Source organism: Astatotilapia calliptera, unplaced genomic scaffold, assembly GCF_900246225.1.
Source record: "Astatotilapia calliptera unplaced genomic scaffold, fAstCal1.2 U_scaffold_36, whole genome shotgun sequence".
Lineage (NCBI taxonomy): Eukaryota > Metazoa > Chordata > Actinopteri > Cichliformes > Cichlidae > Astatotilapia > Astatotilapia calliptera.
Window position 1 is genome coordinate 121,877 of NW_020535774.1, and position 19,579 is coordinate 141,455.

Here is a 19,579-nt window from a genome sequence, read left to right on the forward strand (position 1 = left end):
TTTATTTCAATGGAACATTACTCTTGACATATAAAACGCAAGGGACACTAATAAAGGTAAATTAAACATTTTAAAGCTGGCAGTAGTCTACCGTGAATAGGTTTACCTTAACAAATTAATAACGTGTTTGCTATTACTATCTAAACATAAAAAAAAATAACTCACCAAACTGGTGATGTTACATTGTATCTGATTCTTTACACAATGTACAAAGCAAGAGAGGGAGAGAGAGAAAAAGAGAGCGCAAGAGATAGAGAGATAGAGAGAGTGAAAACGATCAAGCGAACAGAGAGAGATTCACCCAAGCAACTCTCATATTTACTGCAGCTACTACAGGACATCGAACACAAAGGTAAGATAAATATATTAACCGCATATCACATTCACCCAATCAAATATCTTAGATGTCAATGATCATTAATTCTCTGAATGCTTCATTTTTTTTCTTACTTTTACTTTTACAGACACCGGACGCGGTTGTAAAGCCACAGCACTAATGCGATAGAGCGTGGTAGCCTAGATTGCACTTAAACGCTTTGAGTCATTGAGCTGACACAGAAGAACAAACATGGGCAGCCAATGCTCTACACACAGGAGGGGTCAAAGGCAAAACAACAAATCTGACCAAAAGAAAAAGGTTGTTTGCAGCACAGAGGAAAGTGGAGCAAATTCCTCCCTCCTAAGACGGCCATCTGTGCAGGGGCTGGGGACTGCATTGAAGGAAGCAGAAGAGCATTTATCCAGACATGCAGAAGAAACATCTGGAAAAAACAACTGTAGTGAGAACAGCAGTGCACATGACTGTGCTACTGCTGAAGGTAACACCTTCAGGTGAGATTTCATTATTTTTCATTCAAATGTTTAGTCTTTTATTATCACACTGATTTTATTAAAAACAAAAAACAAAAAACGAATATACAATCAGTGTAACAACATAAATGTAAGATGCAACTCTTACCTTTTTCTTTTAAAACATAATATGGTTGACACATTAACCACTTACAGTAACTTTGTTTCTGTCCTTTGTCAGTCCTTGCTTCAGCAACAAAAATGGTGAGTTAAAGTTAATAATTTTAAGACAAACTCTGGTCATAAAATACCAATTAAAATGCACTCTCTTACAATTAATTTGTGTTTTTTTAAAGAAGCTGACTGGGTGGACAGCAACAGGTCTAAGCTCATTCAAAGCGTCACTTTAGTGATGCCAATAGCAGATGAAATGAGACAGCAAAAAATGATCCATAAAGAGACCTACAACAAAATTGATGCTGCAACAACAAGCCAGGACAAGATGAGGGAACTCTACAATGCCCTGACTACTCAAGAAGTCAAATCTGCTTTCTTCAGAAGCCTCCAAGAAATTCAGCCGGAGACATGTGAAAGTATGTAAGGTGTTTGGGTGAAACATTTTCAACTGCCCTGTTATCTCTTTTGTTTTGCATTTAATGCATAAAAGATAAGATAGTTATGACATGCAGATAATTCTGCAAAAGTTGTTGAGAAGGCTTTCTATACTTTGCCACGTTAAAGGATAATACATAACTAAAGGCTAGCTAGTAAGATTTTTGCATAAAATCTAAGCACATAAAATCTGTGGAAATATTTTCTGTGTTAAAAAAATGTTTTAGACTCAGATACTTTAGTGCATATTTGGAACCAAGCTCACTTTTTCAGATCCAAGTAAACTGATCTCAACAAGTAGATCACTGCATTTGGCTATAGGTGTGGTTGTAGCACAAAACGCACACCAGTACCTCCAACACACAGCTACAAGCTGCTCCGGGTCACTCAGCTTTCTGAAATGATTTCTCTGCTTTCTAAGATGTGGTCCCAACTCTGTTAACAAGAGCTCAAACAGCGACACCGAATATATGTATGATAGTGGTGTGATGAAAATTCAAGTCCTCGATCAAACCATGAATTTGCCCCTGCTACTGCCTTTTCAGAAAAAATGGATGAACCCATAATTTCTTTGTTTTTTGTTTAGAAACAACAGGACGGACTTAATTAGTTTCACAGTTTCTCAGATGGCGAATCTTATGCAAAAACACGTGTTCGGTGTGTAATGGCCTAAACGCTGAACACGTGGATACACATTGTTGGGTGTAACGAGTTATAAAGTAATGCATTGCTGTAATTACTTTGGATTTTTCAGTAATGGAGTAAGTTAACGTGTTACTATACTAAATTTAGTAATTACACAACGGTTGCAGTAGAGAGGAAAAAAAATCAAATGTTTTTTTTCCTGCGTCCTTCCTGCGCTACAATCAGCTGATTGGTGTTTGTATGCGTGGGGAGGAAAATGGTGAAGAAGTATATCAATGCAGCTTTTGAGAAGTGGCGATATGGACATTACTAATTTGTATTGCCCAAAAGGACAAAAGTGCAACGGTAAAGTCGAAACTATAATTCGGACTAAAAAAATGCATAATTGGTAACACAACTTTGGTTCTTTACAAGGACAGCATGCTAACACCCAACTAGTCAAAAACCCAGAGTAATTTTAAACTGAATCCAACCCCAGCCCAGCACCCAAAGTCTGATCTTCAACAGGTAACAAAGGCAGTGATGAGCAGTCAGGCTTGAAGTGTCTAGAGAAATAGTGGCGATCAATTGGAATTGTCTATGGACTGAAAGTTGATTCTGTTCATCTGAACCAAGCGTTTTCAGCGGGAGAAACATTTCATCACCCGTAACTTCTTCAGTCTTCAGGTTTCCCTGACCTTGTAAACAGTACATTTGCATACAGTTGTGTAACTAACTAAGTCCTCTGGTTAGTAATTAAATAACATGCTGCATTACTTTAAAGAACTCAACACTGTACATATATACATATATAAATAGTTGAGTAATAGAGTCCACACAGACAACAAACAGACTTGTTGGAAGAAACAAGAAATTTAAAAAGAATCTAATGCTGGAACTAGACCAGGGATAATGATAGTTATAAGATTGTTCTTTTTCCTCTTCACCTACAGCAGAAGATGTCATCAAGGAGGTCATCAAAAAGAACAAAGAATATCTGAGGCAGAAGTGTCAGCGGCAGCGAGAAGGCACTGAAAAGACTACTATTGAGGAAAAATCATTGGATAAAATTTACACAGAGCTTCACATTATAAAAGGGGAGAGTGAACATGTCAATGAACAACATGAGATCTGGGAGATTGAAGATAAAGCAAGGAATCAAACTGTTGAGGGTACTAGAATCAACTGTAATGACATCTTTAAACATGAGCAAGACGACAAAGAAGTGAAAGCAATCAGGACTGTGATGACAAAGGGAATCGCTGGCATTGGAAAAACTGTCTCTGTGAAGAAGTTCATCCTTGACTGGGCAGATGGAAAAGCCAATCAGGACTTGGACTTCATCTTTATGTTTCCATTTAGGGAGCTAAATTTGGTCCAAGATGATCAGATTAGCTTTGAGAACCTTGTGAAAACATTCCATCCAGAACTTAAAACCATAGCAGTTGCGAAAGCTTTGGCTGATCGTAAAGTTTTGTTCATCTTTGATGGTCTCGATGAAAGTCAACTTCAGCTGAAATTCAAAACGACCACAATACTGGATGATGCTACGAAGGTGTCCTCAGTGGACACTCTGGTGACCAACCTTATCAGGAAACATCTTCTTCCCTCTGCACTTGTTTGGATTACCTCAAGACCAGGAGCAGTTCAAAGCATTCCTCGTGAGTATGTTTACCAGTGGACCGAGGTCAGAGGATTTGATGATCCACAAAAAATAGAGTACTTCAGAAAAAGAGTTGAGGACAAAGCAGTCGCTGAAAAAATAATTGAACACATAACAATGTCACGGAGCCTGTACATTATGTGTCACATACCTATCTTCTGTTGGATTGCTGTACATGTTTTTGAGTATTTGATGCGTAAAATGGGAAACACCAAAGATGGAAACCAAAAAATACCCACAACTCTTACTGGGATGTACACACACTTCCTTCTTATTCAGATGACGATAGCTAATGAAAAATATGGCAACCAGGAAGACCAGGAAGAGCCTGATACAGCAGAGCTTTTTAAGTCAAATGAAGAGTTCATTTTGAAATTAGGCAGGTTGGCTTTTGAGCAACTGGAAAAACGCCGGATCATATTCACTGCTGGAGATCTGAAGAAGTATGACATAGATATAACGAAAGCTGGAGTTTACTGCGGGTTGTGTACAGCAATATTCAAAGAAGAGAGTGTGTTCCTAACAAAGAAACTTTACTGCTTTGTGCATCTCACAGTTCAAGAGTATTTTGCTGCTCTCTTTGTATATCACAGTTTTGCAAACAAAAAAATCGATTCTGAAAGTCTCAAGGATTTCATGCTAAAAGGGTCTGATGAAGAGCTCAAGACTATCTTGGAAAGTGATCCAGTGGATCTACCTTTGAATGAACTGATTGAAATTACAATAGCTAATTCGGCTCTTAGAACAACCGGAGAACTGGACATGTTCCTCAGGTTCCTTATTGGCTTTTCGCTACAATCATCAGAAGAACCACTTCAAAGCCTGATTCAGCAGACTGAAGAGCATTCAACAAATATTGAGGAAATTCGGTCAAGTCTATTAGAAATAGATTTGTTTGACTGCTCAGCTGAAAGATGTCTAAACCTTGTCCACTGCCTGACTGAGTTGAAAGACAATTCCCTACATGATTCAGTACGTAAGTATCTGAAACCAAATTGTTTTCCTGAATCACCGCTCTCTCCTGTTGAGTGTTCAGCTTTGGCTGACTTGATTCTGATGTCAAACACACCTCTGGATGAATTCAATCTCAAGAAATACAGACCATCAGGAAAAGGTATCTTTAGACTTCTTCCAGCTGTGAGGAACTGCAAAAAGGCAAGGTAAGTCTATAGTGAAGCAAATCTATCAGACAAACACCAGTGAAACTGTAGGTCTAACATATGTCAGTGTACTTTGATATATTGGTATGCCAGTTCAGAAGAGTCATAACAAGACTACAGTGTGAAATATAGTTTACGGTTATGATCAATGGAGTCTTTGCAGTCTTTGCTGCTTTGTCTGGCACTGTGAAATAAAAAAAGCTGTTTAAAATGAAACAGAAAGAAAACACAGCGGAATTGAGGCCTTAGAATTAGGTGCTCAGTGCTATGGGTGATTAGTGGGAATAACTGTGCACATACCATGTTACTGTCCCATATAGAATAAATAAAATTAATCAAAACCATTTAACTGAGCACAGGTTTCTAGTGCTGAGTTGGAAAAAATTATATCATTTTTACTGTAAAAATTCTTCAGATTAGACAACAAATACCGTATTTTCACCGTATATATATATATATATATGTATATATATATATATATATATATATATGCTAGCAAATGATCTACATGCCTTTAAAACTCTACATTGCACAATGATCTTTTAAAAAAAATTTATTTAATTTAATCAAATTTTTTTTGCAGAATCTCAGGCTTGGATCTTAGTGTTTCGGAATATAAAACGATCTCTTCAGCTCTTTGCATACCACACTCTGTGTTAACTGAGCTGCACCTAGTCAATAACACATTTCTAAGCAGGGACTATGAAGGTGCAGAAATCTTGGCTGACAGACTAAAATATTCTCAGTGTAAACTAGAGGCTCTAAGGTTGGTAAAATTATCATTTTGAGGGTTTTTTCTTTCTTTTTTTTGTACGATCTGTCATTTCTTATTATGATTTTGTGCTTTTTGAACAGTGTGCTTATATATTCACTGGAAACTTTGTTAGGTGTACCTGGCTAGTAGTGGGCTGTACCTTTTAACTTCAGATGTCTTCTTAACTTCTTCATGACATAGATTCAACAAGGTTCTGGGAACATTCTTCAGAGAGCTTTGTATGGTTTCCTGCTTGAAACTGTTGTTTCCAGACAATCCCCCTGTAACCATACACATGTGTATACTATGGTTACAAAGGAATTGACATGGTCAGGTAGACTGTGGTGTTTAAATGATTCTCTATTAGTATTAACTAATCAGTAGTTAGTACTAACAGAGAATCTGAGTGTCTTGTCAAACAAACATGACACATTCCCAGTCACTTAAATCACCTTTCTTTTCCATTGTGACTCTCGGTTTGAAGTTCAGTGGGACATCTTGTTTCTACATGCCTAATTGCACTGGGTTGCTGCTGTGTGACTGGTTGACTAGATTTGTGAACAGGTATAGCTGACATAGTGGTGAATGTTATCATGTGGATCTTTTCACCTATTGTCCTTTACCCTTGCAGTCTTTCTGGTGAAGAACTCACAGAACAACAGGCTGAAGATTTGGCATCAGCCATCCAATCAGTAATCTCAAATCTAAGAGAACTGGAGTTGAGTGGCAACATCCTGAGGGACTCACTATGTTCTGTGCTGTCAGTTGGATTAAGATCCCAGAAACTGGAGAAGCTCAGGTCCGTTTTATATGTTATTCTTCATCTAATTTTTTGGCTTTCTCATATGTCAGAAATTCAGTTGCTCTGAAAAATTTCAGCCAGATAAAAACAACAATCCAATTTTATTCTCTGCAACAAAAGACTGAACCGAAATCCAAAGCCTGAGAAAATCTGTGAAGAGTTAGTGGCAGCGTTTAAATCCAGCACCTGTTATCTGAGAGAGCTGCAACTGAACTACGTCAATTTTAAAGACTCAGAAATGAAGAAACTGTCAGCAGAGCTGATGAGCACGAAATGTAAACTGGAGGCATTAAGGTAAAATTCTTTACTAAAAAGTAATTATTGGTATTATTAAAGTTTAGTCAACAGGAAGAAAGCTCAGTTTGAAATATTTTAACTCTAAGTACTTTTGACATGGAGTATCATGGTTGTGATGCTGGTGAACAGATTCTCAGTGGGGAAATTTAACTTGTTTTTTCTAGTGTTACTATTTAGGAAAAATCTGTTTATTTATTATAAATATCATAAATATAATTTATTTATCATTCAACAACACAAGATTAGAATGAAAAACAAAGATTGTCATTCTAATCTTGTGCTGTTGAATTGAACAGCACTTGGCAAATTTATTAGACTACCTGTCATAAAACAATAAATAATATCGACATATAACTAAAACAATTTTTCTGTTCAGAAATGCAAGTAATAATTGTAACATGGCACAATAATTAGAAAAAAAATAAAATAAGGTCGTTTTTAAATTCATGGATAATAGCAATGATTGTATATTAGCATTAAAATGTCATTTTGATTAAAGTGCTTTTGCATACTGGTGGATTACACCATTACACAAGCATTAAAAAAGATATGATTATAATTTTTAATAAAGATATAGTTACCACTGCAGCTGTGGCATAAACCTCTCACACAGTCTAATAAATGTGTTAAGAACTGTATATGAGGAAAAATGAGAATTATTGTCACAGTAATGTTTTCTTTCATTTATTTCAAATATTTTGGTAATTATTGTATCGCAACATTTTCCATCCAGTCTCACTCACAACAAAGTCACAGAGAAAGGCTGTGAAATGCTGGCCTCAGCACTCAGCTCCAGACCTCCCCACCTGAAAGAGTTGGACCTGAGCTACAATGACCTACAAGACTCGGGGGTGCTGGCACTGTGCAATGCACTGACAGGTTTAAAAACACTCAGGTTAGTACAAAAAATAACTCAGACAAAAGGTCATGCTTTTTAAAAAGAGAAACTGAATATACGGTACAGTTGAGTTGCATTTCAAAAATGAGAGATAATTAGAAGGAACTGAACATGATTTACTGATATACAGAAATCAGCTAATTTAACGTTCAGTTAAATTTGCTCAGTTAAGTACGTGGATTTGAGGCTGATTGGCCTCAAGAAGGTGCGCAGAAACATGATCGGACTAGTCTGTAATGTCGCAATGAGCTTGACAGCGTGGGAAAGTGAAAGTGACGTAAGCTTAGATTAGCCACCAAACGCATGGGAAGCAGACAGATGTGTGACTGCAGGTCTTCCTTATTGAACTTAAGCATAACACTTTTTTGCAATAATTTTTGCAATCTAATCATTTGATATCACTCAAAAAAAGTGAGAGGCACAAAGTGCTGTCCAAAGGGACACTGAGAAAAAGCTATGAAATGGCACTTGTGTTATGACAGAAAGTCAAACTTGGCACTGATGAGAGCATCTACCACTCATTGTTTGCTTTCTGTAGGCTATCATTTTGTAAAGTGACAGACGATGGAGGCTCATCTTTGGTCTCAGCTCTAAACTTGAAACCCTGCAGTCTCAAAGATCTGGACCTCAGCTTTAATAATCTCACTGATGACATAGTCCAGATGCTGAAGGAAAAACAGAGGGATTCATGCTGCAGTCTGGAAAAACTCAAGTATGGAAAACCAATAACAAACACAGTTTTATACTTGATAATATTATAATAATGTTTGCAAGTTGATTTTTATCATTATTCCCATCAGTGTGGACCAAAACGCAGAATGCTGGGTTGACCTGAAGCTGCTGAGACAGTGTAAGAAAACCTTTTCTTGTTCCTGAAATGTTACATGCTACATGTGATTTGCATCCATGCAGTTATATTTGCAAGTGTTTACAAGTCCCTAAACATTTTCCAAATCAGGATGAATATACAAAAATGAACAATGGTGATTTATTATAAATAATATTTTCTACATCACGAAAGTGTAAAGTCCAATGCGGCCTTGTGCTTAATCAATGATAGTCTATAGTTTAAAGTCATATCCAAATTAGAGCTTTTTCTGTGGCCAAGGGACAATGTTCTGTATAAAAGCGGCTTTCATTTATTCCAGATCTGTTAACTCAACTGGTATAAGGGCAATCAGATACAATCCACATTCCTCATGCATCAAAGTTAAAACATTTAATGTAAAACAACAAGAATAACAACCAGGAAAGAACTATGCAAAATGAATGTTCACGTAAACAGTTTACACAGCATGTCAATTGTATGAACAGGGACTTGGGGAAATGTATAAATACTAAGTAACCTAGCTTTTTTTTAAAGTTTGATGATACAATAACCAGAGATGAAGAACCATACTTACATAATATTACTATTACAAGTAATTAATTGTTTTTGCATGCTCTGATTCCAGTTGCCTGTGACCTAACACTTGACCCAAACACAGCAGGTGTGAATATTATTTTAACCAAGGAGAACAGAATGGCAGAATATGCCCCAGAAAAGCAACCATATCCTGATCATCCAGACAGATTTAATACCCTCCAGGTTCTCTGTGAAGAAGGTCTGACAGGTCGCCATTACTGGGAGGCTAAGTGTTCTCATGCTAACGTTGGAGTGGCATATAAAAGCATTGACCGGGAGGGAGACTTTGCCTCTGACTATTCATTGGGAAAGAATGAAAAGTCTTGGTGCTGGATGAATGATGGTTGTTTTTATCATAACAATTCCTGTATAAACTTTGCAGCACTTTATAGTCCTATCATAGGAGTTTACCTGGACTGGCCGGCAGGGATTTTGTCCTTCTTTAAAGTCTCTCCTGATACAGTTACCCACCTGTACACCGTGAATACAACCTTCACTGAACCACTCCATGCTGGTTTCAGTCTGGATAATGGATCAGTTTACCTCTGTAAAATTAAGTAGGTAGACATTTTGGATGAAAGGAAAGGGACCCTATACAGTTTACCATACATTGCATTACAGTATACTACAGCCCTGTCACACATGGAACAAGTAAGCCGGTTGGCTATGTGATCGTGGCTTTGAGTATTTTTTTAATGTTTGTCAGGGTCTTATCCAGACATACCAAGAGTAGCAATATATACACACAAAACTGATGGAGAAAGACTCTTTGTATTGTCAGTGTCAGCATTAGTTAACTGTACTTTTTTTGTATTTAGCTCTCCCTTTTTTTGACACCACAAGCAATGTCTGGAAAGGTGCTGTACTTAATTAAAAAAAATAAAAATCGCGTTTGTTCATTTTATTTTCTTGCACCTCATACACTATGGCTGGATCACCCCAGAATTGGGAATGATAGCGATGCAGAACTGCCAAAAAAAAGTATTGTTATTCTTTGCACACTTCATGATTCGATTTCCCTGGAAATAGGTGAACCTCACCCTAAAGGCTTTTATTGGTTGGACTGCATTCCTTGTGACACTCCTCTTTACTTATCTACTTTGACTGACTAGGGTGAAGGGAAAAGACATATCAGATGTTGTTGGTTTTAGGAAGAATATTTATTGCTCAAACACAAGATATAAGAATCACAAACATTTACCAAGAATCACAAACTGACTTAAGACTAATAGAAGCAAAATGCTGGTTTTATCAGTGTTGCCAATTCAAATTCTAAACTAAATCATTCAATCACTGTGTTTCTCTTTGGTTACTAAAGTACAATGGAAAATCTGAATGCAAATAACTTCCTGCCTAAACTAAAGTACAGAATAGTGACAGCTATGTGTCTAAATAAAAGGTGATATAAAGAATTTGTAGTGCGATTCGAGGTTGCGTGACTGTGTTTCTAAACCTGTCCCAGCCCCAGGCAGTGACACAATTAACTCTGCTTTGTACCTGAGCTCAACCTTTTAGACTTTATCTGTTTTGAAGGAAGGAAGGTTCAGGGCTGAAGCAATCAGCATCATGGGCTCATCCGGTTAGAATAAGAAAAAGCAGCCATCTAATTCAGAATTATTCTCAGGGTTCTCCTTTTATTCTCAAATAAATAAGGCAAAGAAGGAAGGAAACAAAGACACACATGGACTGCCACAGCTGAAAGAAAACAGGAAAACAGATTTAAGTTACTCATTCCCTTAAACAATACATAAAATAAAACCCAAATAGAACCTCACCTCAGCTGCCGCCCCGTGTGGAAGTGAAGAAAAAGTGAGCCAAAAGTGAATGCAGTCCTTATATAATGTGTGACATATAATGTGTGACAGGTGATTGCAATCGAGGACAAGCACCACACCCAATCAAAGGTGAGAGAACTAAATAAGGTGCATCTGGTGAAGTGAGTGGGTGTGCTGGGATGTGCCAAAGGGTGGGTCTCTACAACATTATCATAGTCGTACATTCTCCAAATGTCTGTCTGTTCACAAACTAAAAAGGAATTTCAGACAAGAGGCACAAAGGGGTGACTGCTCACATTAAATCCAAGACCATGTCACTGAGTGAAATTTTAATAAGAGGAGATCTTTAGGATAAATTTAACATAATTTATTGATAAACAGAATTGAAACAAGCCGTCTGGTGATTGGACTCTGATGGCTAAATAGATCCAGATCGTTTATAGGGCAGGACCCCGCCCGGAGTCGAGATGCTTGTGATGGTGATGAAGATAGAGACTTGGATAGAGCTCTGAGTAAGGTGGGTTGAAGCAGAGATGGAGAGGAGGTGGGTTGCGGGAAGTAGTCAGAGGAACCGTGAGATTTAAAGTATGTGAAGTGGAGGCTGATTGGCTTGAAAGTGGCAAGTTGAAAGATGATTGGACTCGACCTGAGCTTGATGGTTTGGGAAAGTGGAAGTTGTGCTGGGCCCCGGTCTGGATGGGCCTGGGCCCCCTTTCCCTGGCGGATCGCGGAGTATGGGAGTGCCTACTGGGGTCAGCGGGGGAGCTGGCCCCAGGGAGGGGTCACCTGCCCCTCCCTTCCTTCCCTCCCCATCTCCAGCTGCCTCCCTCTTCCCGCTCCACCACAACCACCCACACATGTAGGGCCTTGGAGTAGGGGTATGTCACCAGGGTGCAGAGGAGGCTACCCCCCCCCCCCCCCCCCCCCCCCCCCCCTGCTGCCTCTGCCTCAATTTTATCCCACAACTTAGACATTCACATTACTCACACTCTCATTACGCATACATATAGGATCTTGGGGGTGGGCACGATACACGGAGTCCAAATTACCATCAGGGTGTACACCCCACCCCTGGTGTCGTTGCCCACCTCTCAATGTTAAATACATGTAGACATTGAGGGCTAGCAGGAGGGACCATGCGCTTACCTGCTGCTCTCTGGCAGGTAGCTCCATGCCCTCCTGGGTTTTAATTGCACCTTAGAACACACATGCATCAACACTACAATGAGCGAGTGGAGGGAGGTTTGGAGTCTTCTCTCACCCCCGTTCTCTGCGGCCTGCTGGAGCGGGGGGGCTAGGAGGAGGAGTTGGCCGTCCGACTGCGGTCTGGGGTGTGGGGCCTCCCTGCTGCTGCGGAGTCGGGGTGGTCTGCCTCTCCCCACCGCAGGGAAAAGGGTAACACCACCTGGGTCTGGGTGCAGTTCCCCCCTCCAGGGGCAAGGGTACCTAGACCCGGTTCGTAGAATACGCTTGGGGAGTGTGACCGTGTGTACAGCGTCTCTTTATGTCTGTCTCCATGTTGGTTGAGTGTGGAGTAAGTGCATATGAGAGCATGAGGGTGGGAATGGATGTTTGTATCTGTGTGTGCCTGTATGTCTGTGTCTATATGTCAGGTTGGGTATCAGACACCACCTCTCTGGGGACATCTCAGGCCCTCCAAGGTTTGGAGACCTATCTCCACCCATCACCACTTCCCCTGCCAGTGGCGGACTCCCTCAGGTGTCAGTGCGTTGGTGGTTCTTTGTGTCTGGGGGTGGGCGTCCGGGTACACACCGGCTCACTCCTTGGCGGCCGCTTATCGGGGCCTGGAGCCTGGGGCTCGCTCGGGCCACTTCGGAGGTGGGGTGCCCCCGGCCTCTCGGCCTGGGGCTCGGTCACTCAGGCACAGCTGGCTGCCGGCGGAGCTCACGGGCGCGTCACTGCAACTCCCCCTGGCTTCTGCTCCGCGGCTGCTGAGTGAGCCCTCATCTGGGACTCTCCTCAGCTCTTACTGGGACAGTGGCGCGGCTGCCCCTCTGTTGGTCTTCCTTGGTCTCTTGTGTTCTGGGGGCCTCTGGATGTCTGGAGTTTTGATCTCCTCCATACCTGCTTCATGCCCTGGAGGACGGGGCTGTGGCTCCCCACACTCCCTAGCAGATCGTTACATGGAGAAACCTTTGGAATGCAAGCATGCTGATCCACACAGGTATGCACACAGGTGTACACACGGGTATTCACAGACGCGGACTACAGCTTTCTTGGCTGCTGCCTCAAAGCACATTGTGCGCTGTCTATCTTGCGTGCTGCACAATATCGTTTATTATTTAGTATCTACTGATATCTACTGCTAGCTAGTTTATTGTGATGGTGCCGTTTTTTTTATTTTATTTATTATGTTGCTCTTTGTTGTTTGCTTTCTCTTCTGTTTTTTTTTCTCCATACAGGTGACCCAGGAGTTTTGTTCTTTTTTTTTTTTTTTTCTTTCTTCCCCCCCTTCTCACCGTCTCTTCTCCCATTTGGTTTTCTTTCTCTCCCTCTCTTTCTTTCATTCTTTCTCCCTGTCCTATCCTCCAGTCATGTCTGTCCCGTTTGTAGCAACTGAAAATAAAATAAATTCATAATTATAATAAAGGTCAATCAAATGGACCAATATGGCAAGGCCATGATGATCCACTTGGTAAAATAAATCCGCTTGGCATCTTTCTTGGCCTTAAGACAACAATTCTGATGGCTATAGATCCAAACGGGACACAAAAAAAAAAAAAAAAAAAAAAAAAAAAAAAGAAAGTGGAAGTTGTGATAGATGTGTGATTATTGATCTGGCAATAACCAGATGAATCTCCTGATTGGTGGGCTGGACTGGGCTGTTTACCAAAAATCAGTTCAGCCAGGAAGCCAAATGCTTTCATACACAAATGAAAACCAACCAAAAGACAATTCACTAACCTAACTTTCTAACAAAAAACAGGAGAATACTTAATCATCAAAAATGGCTTCTCACGCCTACTAGGCTGCTGCAGTGAACAATATATACAAGGTAAAAAAAATACACAATTGCTACTTTACAAATCTATTTACAAGATTAAGGTTCTATTGCCAGACACACACACACAAAAACATTGTACTTGGTTATACTTGCAAATCAATCAACTTTAATTTAAATACACCCTCAATAAAAAAAAGTTCAGAGTACTGAATTTTTCCATTGCAGAAAAGTAACTGATCAATTTAAAATCTCAGCCTTCAAAGAACATCTGGTAAAAGTGACGGGCTCTTCAAGTTCATTTATGGCATCCTGAACAATTAAAAGGCGCATCCTGATTGGCAGATGCTAACAAGAAGTATCAAATACTTTAAATGCTGGCGTCCTCCTCTGATTTTGGGCTAGCCCTGGCATAGCTGCACCATTCTCCTATAGACTATCTGTGCCTTTGTTACATTGACAACTAGACTAACATTTTACATTATCATGACGTAATTTTATTGGCCTCACTACCAAAATATTTACCTCTTTTACAATCATGCTACAATCTTGGAATAATTTTACACCAAAATTTGAGAAATACAGACGATTTAAAAATAGATCTTAAGGCCATTGCTCCCTTTGGCTTCAGTGCACTGGTCATGTGCCAACTGTGTCTATATGGTAGTCTTTCTTTGCTTGTTATTACCAAACAGCTAAGCAGCTGAAAATGCAGAAGGGCAGGTTAATTTTCAGGTTAATTTGGCCAAGTGGTAAAAAGTCATGTCTTTGCTGCTGAACTAACACACAGGTTAGACACATTGTTTTATATGACAAGTTCTCAGTAAATTCTTCCCACAGGTTGACACCTGGTTTTCTGGAAAGGAGTCAACCTACCACCATGCAGCATGTACAGACAGGTTCGAATTATTCATCATAATCCGCTCCTTCCCGTGTACTTTTCTAACTGAGATACCTGCAGTGTTTGATATTTTTCTCATTACCTGCTTGAATGAACTTTCTGGTCATTTTGATAGCTCAGAAAAAACAAACAGAAAACAGTTCATTTACTAAAATATGATATTTTTGTTTCCACCTTTGATATTCATTTAAAATGTTAGTTCAAACAGAAGGATAATTGCAGGGTGTGAGTTTGTTGAAAGGAGTCCTCTTCTTCATTATTGTTTGCTTTATGTGTGCATACTGATTTACTCAAAGATATCATCTCAGCTGCTGCTGCTGCGCTGAGATAACCAGAGTGCAATTTTCTGCCTCGTACAGGATTCATATCCCACTGCAGAAAACTTCAAACTCACATATAATGATGTAGCTGTCATATCATTTTTTTTTATCATTGCCAGATACAGTTAAAAATGAAGAATTAAAAATGAAAAACAAGACAACTAGTCAATCAAATAAAACCTATGACACAGTGCATACAGGAGATGACAAAAAAATAATGTGAAAGGATACAACAGCAATATTTTTCCACAATTTTAACAATAAAAAGACTTCATATGACTTTTCTGTGAGATGAGAAGATTTTAATGAGTTTAAAATCTTTAAATCTCCAGCCAGTTTGGATAATATGTACAGATTATTTTTAAGAAAGCAATAATACCTACTAGAGTACAGCTGTGCATTGTATACACTCACCAGCAACTTTTTTTAGGCCTGTTCGTCGCAATTACCAGTATATAATCAGCCAGTCATCATCAAGACAACCTGCTTAAGTCCAAACCAAGCATCAGAAAAGTTATTTAAGTGATCTTGAATTTGGCATGGTTTTCGATCTGACTGGTTCAGAAACTGCTGAAATTTTCCAGGGTTTACAGAGAATGGTCCACAAAAGGGAAAACATCCAGTGAGCAGCAGTTCTCTGCGTGAAATTGCCTTGTTGATGCAAGAGGTCAGATGAAAATGACCAGACTGCTTCCAAATGATAGAAAAGCAAAGGTAACTCAAATACCTATGTGGTACAACGAAGGCAGACGAGCATCTCTGAACACACAACACTTTGTTAGGGTTCAAATATTGAGGAAGGATACAGGAGGAATTCCAAAATAACAACACTGGTCCGGCTGGGTTAAGTCAAACGATGATTTTAATGAACACGCATGGGGAGATGTACACTGCACAACATCAGCTGTAGATCTCCGCCCCAAAACTACACAGGAATGGTTTTATAACATCAGGGTATATTTTCTTGACGACCCCTCATGCGTCATCACATGCATAAGTTTCAAAACCACAGTGACATTTAACACAATTAGAAAAGAACATCGCCATGTCTCCATCCCAGGTGTCTTCCTGTCGCTCGTCCTGCCCGCGCTTATCTTCTGAAACATCAGGCCCACATTCTGCAACAAACTGTTCTTTTGCAGGCACAATTTTGCAGTCACAAGAAAAATATGTCTGAACTCTCACCTAGACCTAAGTTCACTTACTCTGTATGTGTATGTGTGTGTGTGTGTGTGTCTCGACCTCACACGAACTTTGTCTTATGAGAAGAGAGGCCAATTCTCATCTATATCTGTAATATGTTGAATAAATGTTTTAATCAAGAACCTCTACTAAAAGCTTAATCAAAAGATATAAATGAATAAAAGACAATAATGAATAACCTGGTTATTCAAATAGCATCCTCCCAACAGCTCCTCAAAGTAACTTATACTTAGACTCTGCTTTAGTTTCACTTTCACAAGCACACTCTGCAAAAGCCTGCACTTCCTGTCTATTTTGGCACAGAGTGTACTCAGAGTTAGGCCTTTCTTTTATAATGCAATATAATCTGCATATAAACATTTAAGATTATGAAAAGTATTCAAAAGCATTTAAGATTATAGATTTAACTCAACAGTTTAAAGTGGTTATAACTGCACCTGTAATAAAGGCTAATTGGGTGCCAATAAGTTTAAACATCTGAATACAATATCAATGCTGTAGATTATATTATTAATGCAATGGTAGTGACGATGACCATGAACAATAGCAATAAAATATTTCCCTCATATCAATAACTTCAAAGCTTGAAGTAGATTGCCTGTATCAGGGGCCTCTCCTGCCAGCTAAGAACTGGAAATTGAGGCTGCTATCCACATGGACTCACCAAAATGTGACAATAAAATTGGAAAAAATTTTCCCTCGTATGATGAGTCAAGTCCTACAACAACATTTAAATGTTAGGTTAGAATTTTGTGTAAACAACACAAAAGCATGGATCCATCCAGACTTGTATCCATGGCTCCTTCTAGTGGTGATGGTGGTGTAATGTCATGTACAACCTAATGGCTGTTTTAAATGCAACAGCCTACCCTAGAAGAGTTGCTGTCCATCTCTATACCCTTATCAAAACACCTATGTTCTGATGAGGCTCAGATCATCTCAAACTGGTTTCTTAAACATGACAATGACTTCATTGTGTTCGAATGGGCTTCACAATCCATCAGATCTCAATTTAATAAAGTACCTTTGGGAACATGGTGGAGTGAAGATCCATATCATGGATGTGCATCCAGCAAGTCTGCACCAAGTGTGTGATGCTATTTTGTCAGTATCAACCAAAATCTCTAAAGAATGTTTCCAGCACTGTGATGAAAGCCCTTCTGAATAACATTAGTTATGAAAGTGTACCTTATATAGTGGACATTTGTATAAATATGTGTATATTGCTCAGGTTTCCACATCTTCTGTGCTTTGCTAGTCTCCCTTATCTTTAGTGGAATCCAAATATATAAGAGGGGATTTCTTTCTGCTGAGTTCAAATGTTGTTGGGTTAGCCTGGGTGGGATGTGCAGTTTGAGGGTGTGATCTGTCTCTTTAAAACTTGATTTGACAACATTAAAGCAGTATGTGCAGCCTTCTGTCAGCTGTGTGACACACATGGGGATTGTCCCGTCTGCTGTTTGTTTTGTCACTTTGTTTCTCCCATGGTTCCTTTCAGTTGTCAGCAGAGCAGCAGCCTTGTTAGCGTAGCTCCCTCTGAGTTTCACTGACACACACACCTCAGCACCAACAGATACACACACACACACACACACACACACACACACACACACACACACACACACACACACACACACACACACACACACACACACACACATACTGGTATGAACCCTCAGGTTTACAAAAGTTTTCCAAGTTATTTGGTTTGACAACCACAGTATCACAACATAGTGAGGCATACTTCATCTTATACTTAGGCACCTATTGTGAATGTATGCACAGTAACATTAAAGATTAGTCAGAAGATATTGAGAAATAAATACACTTATGCTTTCATGCATGCTTGTTCGTTTGGTAAGTATACAGTTATGACCAATTTAAAAAACATTAATGTGGCTTTGTGCAAAATTAACAGAATATCTCCCTTGTTGGTTCATGTTTGCAGGCAGAAGGTATCTGCTCTGGTGCAAGACATTTTGCGGTACATGCACTAAACACCTGTAAAACTGCAAACCTTTTTTACTTTTATCGACTTTAATCAAGAAAATATTATGTTTTATGTATATGTATATGTAATGTAAAAGGGATGTATATGTAAAAGGGATCTTCAGAGGTGTTAGGAGAAGTGAGTGCTTTTTAAGTTTTGGAGATGGAAACACAATCTGTACACATATACACAACCAACTGCTTGTCTCTGTTGCAGGTGGTTGCACTAAGCTAAGCTAAGCTAAGAGAATCTGTTTATGCAAACACACATAAATCCCCTCCCAGCCCACCCCTTCCCCTTATTTCTGCATTATCAAACAAATATATAACCTTAAAAATGCCTGGTTACTGTGTGGTATCAACAGTTTTTTTAGAGACAACATTATAAAAGAATAAAATAGTAAATCATCTGCTGTGTTTTCAGTTACTCACAGATAATGTACTTACCACAAACGAAGCATTCAGTATCCTAATACTGTGATTGTATACCCGAATAAATAAAGTTGTTGTATACAGTTGCAAATATTCACAGGTTTTTCACAGTTTTGCAACTTTCATACTTTTTCCAGAGAAATGAAATGTATCAACACAGATATATTAAACCGATGTAATCTTGCATTATGAACAAATACAAACACATTGATTGAGAGAATATGGCCTTAACTATGAAGCCAACTATGATTGTAGCTTATCCAAGTAACTTGAAATTAACCTGCTCCAGGGTAGGATTTGTTCTAGATTAGAGATCAGCAGGTATTTTATTTTTTTAAATTTTGGCTACAAACAACGATTTTTGATTGTATAATAATTGTATTCCTCTATAAGCACTATTATTATATAACAGGACTATCTGTGACTGTTCAGATACTGCCAACAGCAGCCCTGTCACCTGAATACCCTATGGAGCCAGAACAATACCTCCTGATTTTGCTATTGGAAAAAAATAAAATGATATGTTAATAAATATAATGGAACGGTACCGTGGGCATATTAAACTTGTTTTGTAGTATAGGGCCTTGTTGGATAGCCTTACTGCACTCTGATTTTCTTCCACTGCAGTCTAATAATATGACACTAGAGGGTGATGCATAACAGGATATGGCATGCCAGATGTATGTGTGTAGACCAGCATATGTGTGTGTCTGTGTAAAAATTAAAGCACTTGAAGGCATATTTGCTGCATATTTGTATGCTGATTATAAGGAAACATATCCTATAAAAAATTCCATCTGTGAAGGTTTCAGGGTTATTTCCTGAGAAATCTTTCTGTGTGCAATCATTTTTTCTTCTATCAATACTTTAAGAACACACAGTAGCACATGGACACACACACACACACACACACACACACACACACACACACACACACACACACACACACACACACAAACTGAAGCAGTAAATGGAATTAAACACCCTTTTAGA

The 19,579-nt window shown here is 39.1% G+C and overlaps 1 protein-coding gene across 3 annotated transcripts; it reads left to right on the forward strand.

The window, feature by feature from the left end:
- The first annotated feature begins 290 nt into the window (after positions 1-290).
- On the forward strand, positions 291-9,838 carry LOC113018052 (NLR family CARD domain-containing protein 3-like). 3 transcript variants are annotated; one of them, XM_026161124.1, is made up of 12 exons: positions 291-352; positions 465-831; positions 1,031-1,053; positions 1,146-1,382; positions 2,979-4,848; positions 5,432-5,614; positions 6,234-6,401; positions 6,525-6,698; positions 7,435-7,596; positions 8,138-8,311; positions 8,400-8,449; positions 9,054-9,838. In XM_026161124.1, exons 2-12 carry the CDS (start codon positions 569-571, stop codon positions 9,563-9,565), a joined length of 3,816 nt encoding a protein of 1,271 aa, XP_026016909.1. In that variant the 5' UTR covers positions 291-352; positions 465-568; the 3' UTR covers positions 9,566-9,838. The 3 variants fall into 3 exon arrangements, with proteins under 3 accessions (XP_026016909.1, XP_026016911.1, XP_026016910.1); XM_026161126.1 differs by having other exon boundaries at positions 2,982-4,848; XM_026161125.1 differs by having other exon boundaries at positions 1,149-1,382.
- The last annotated feature ends 9,741 nt before the right edge of the window (positions 9,839-19,579 follow it).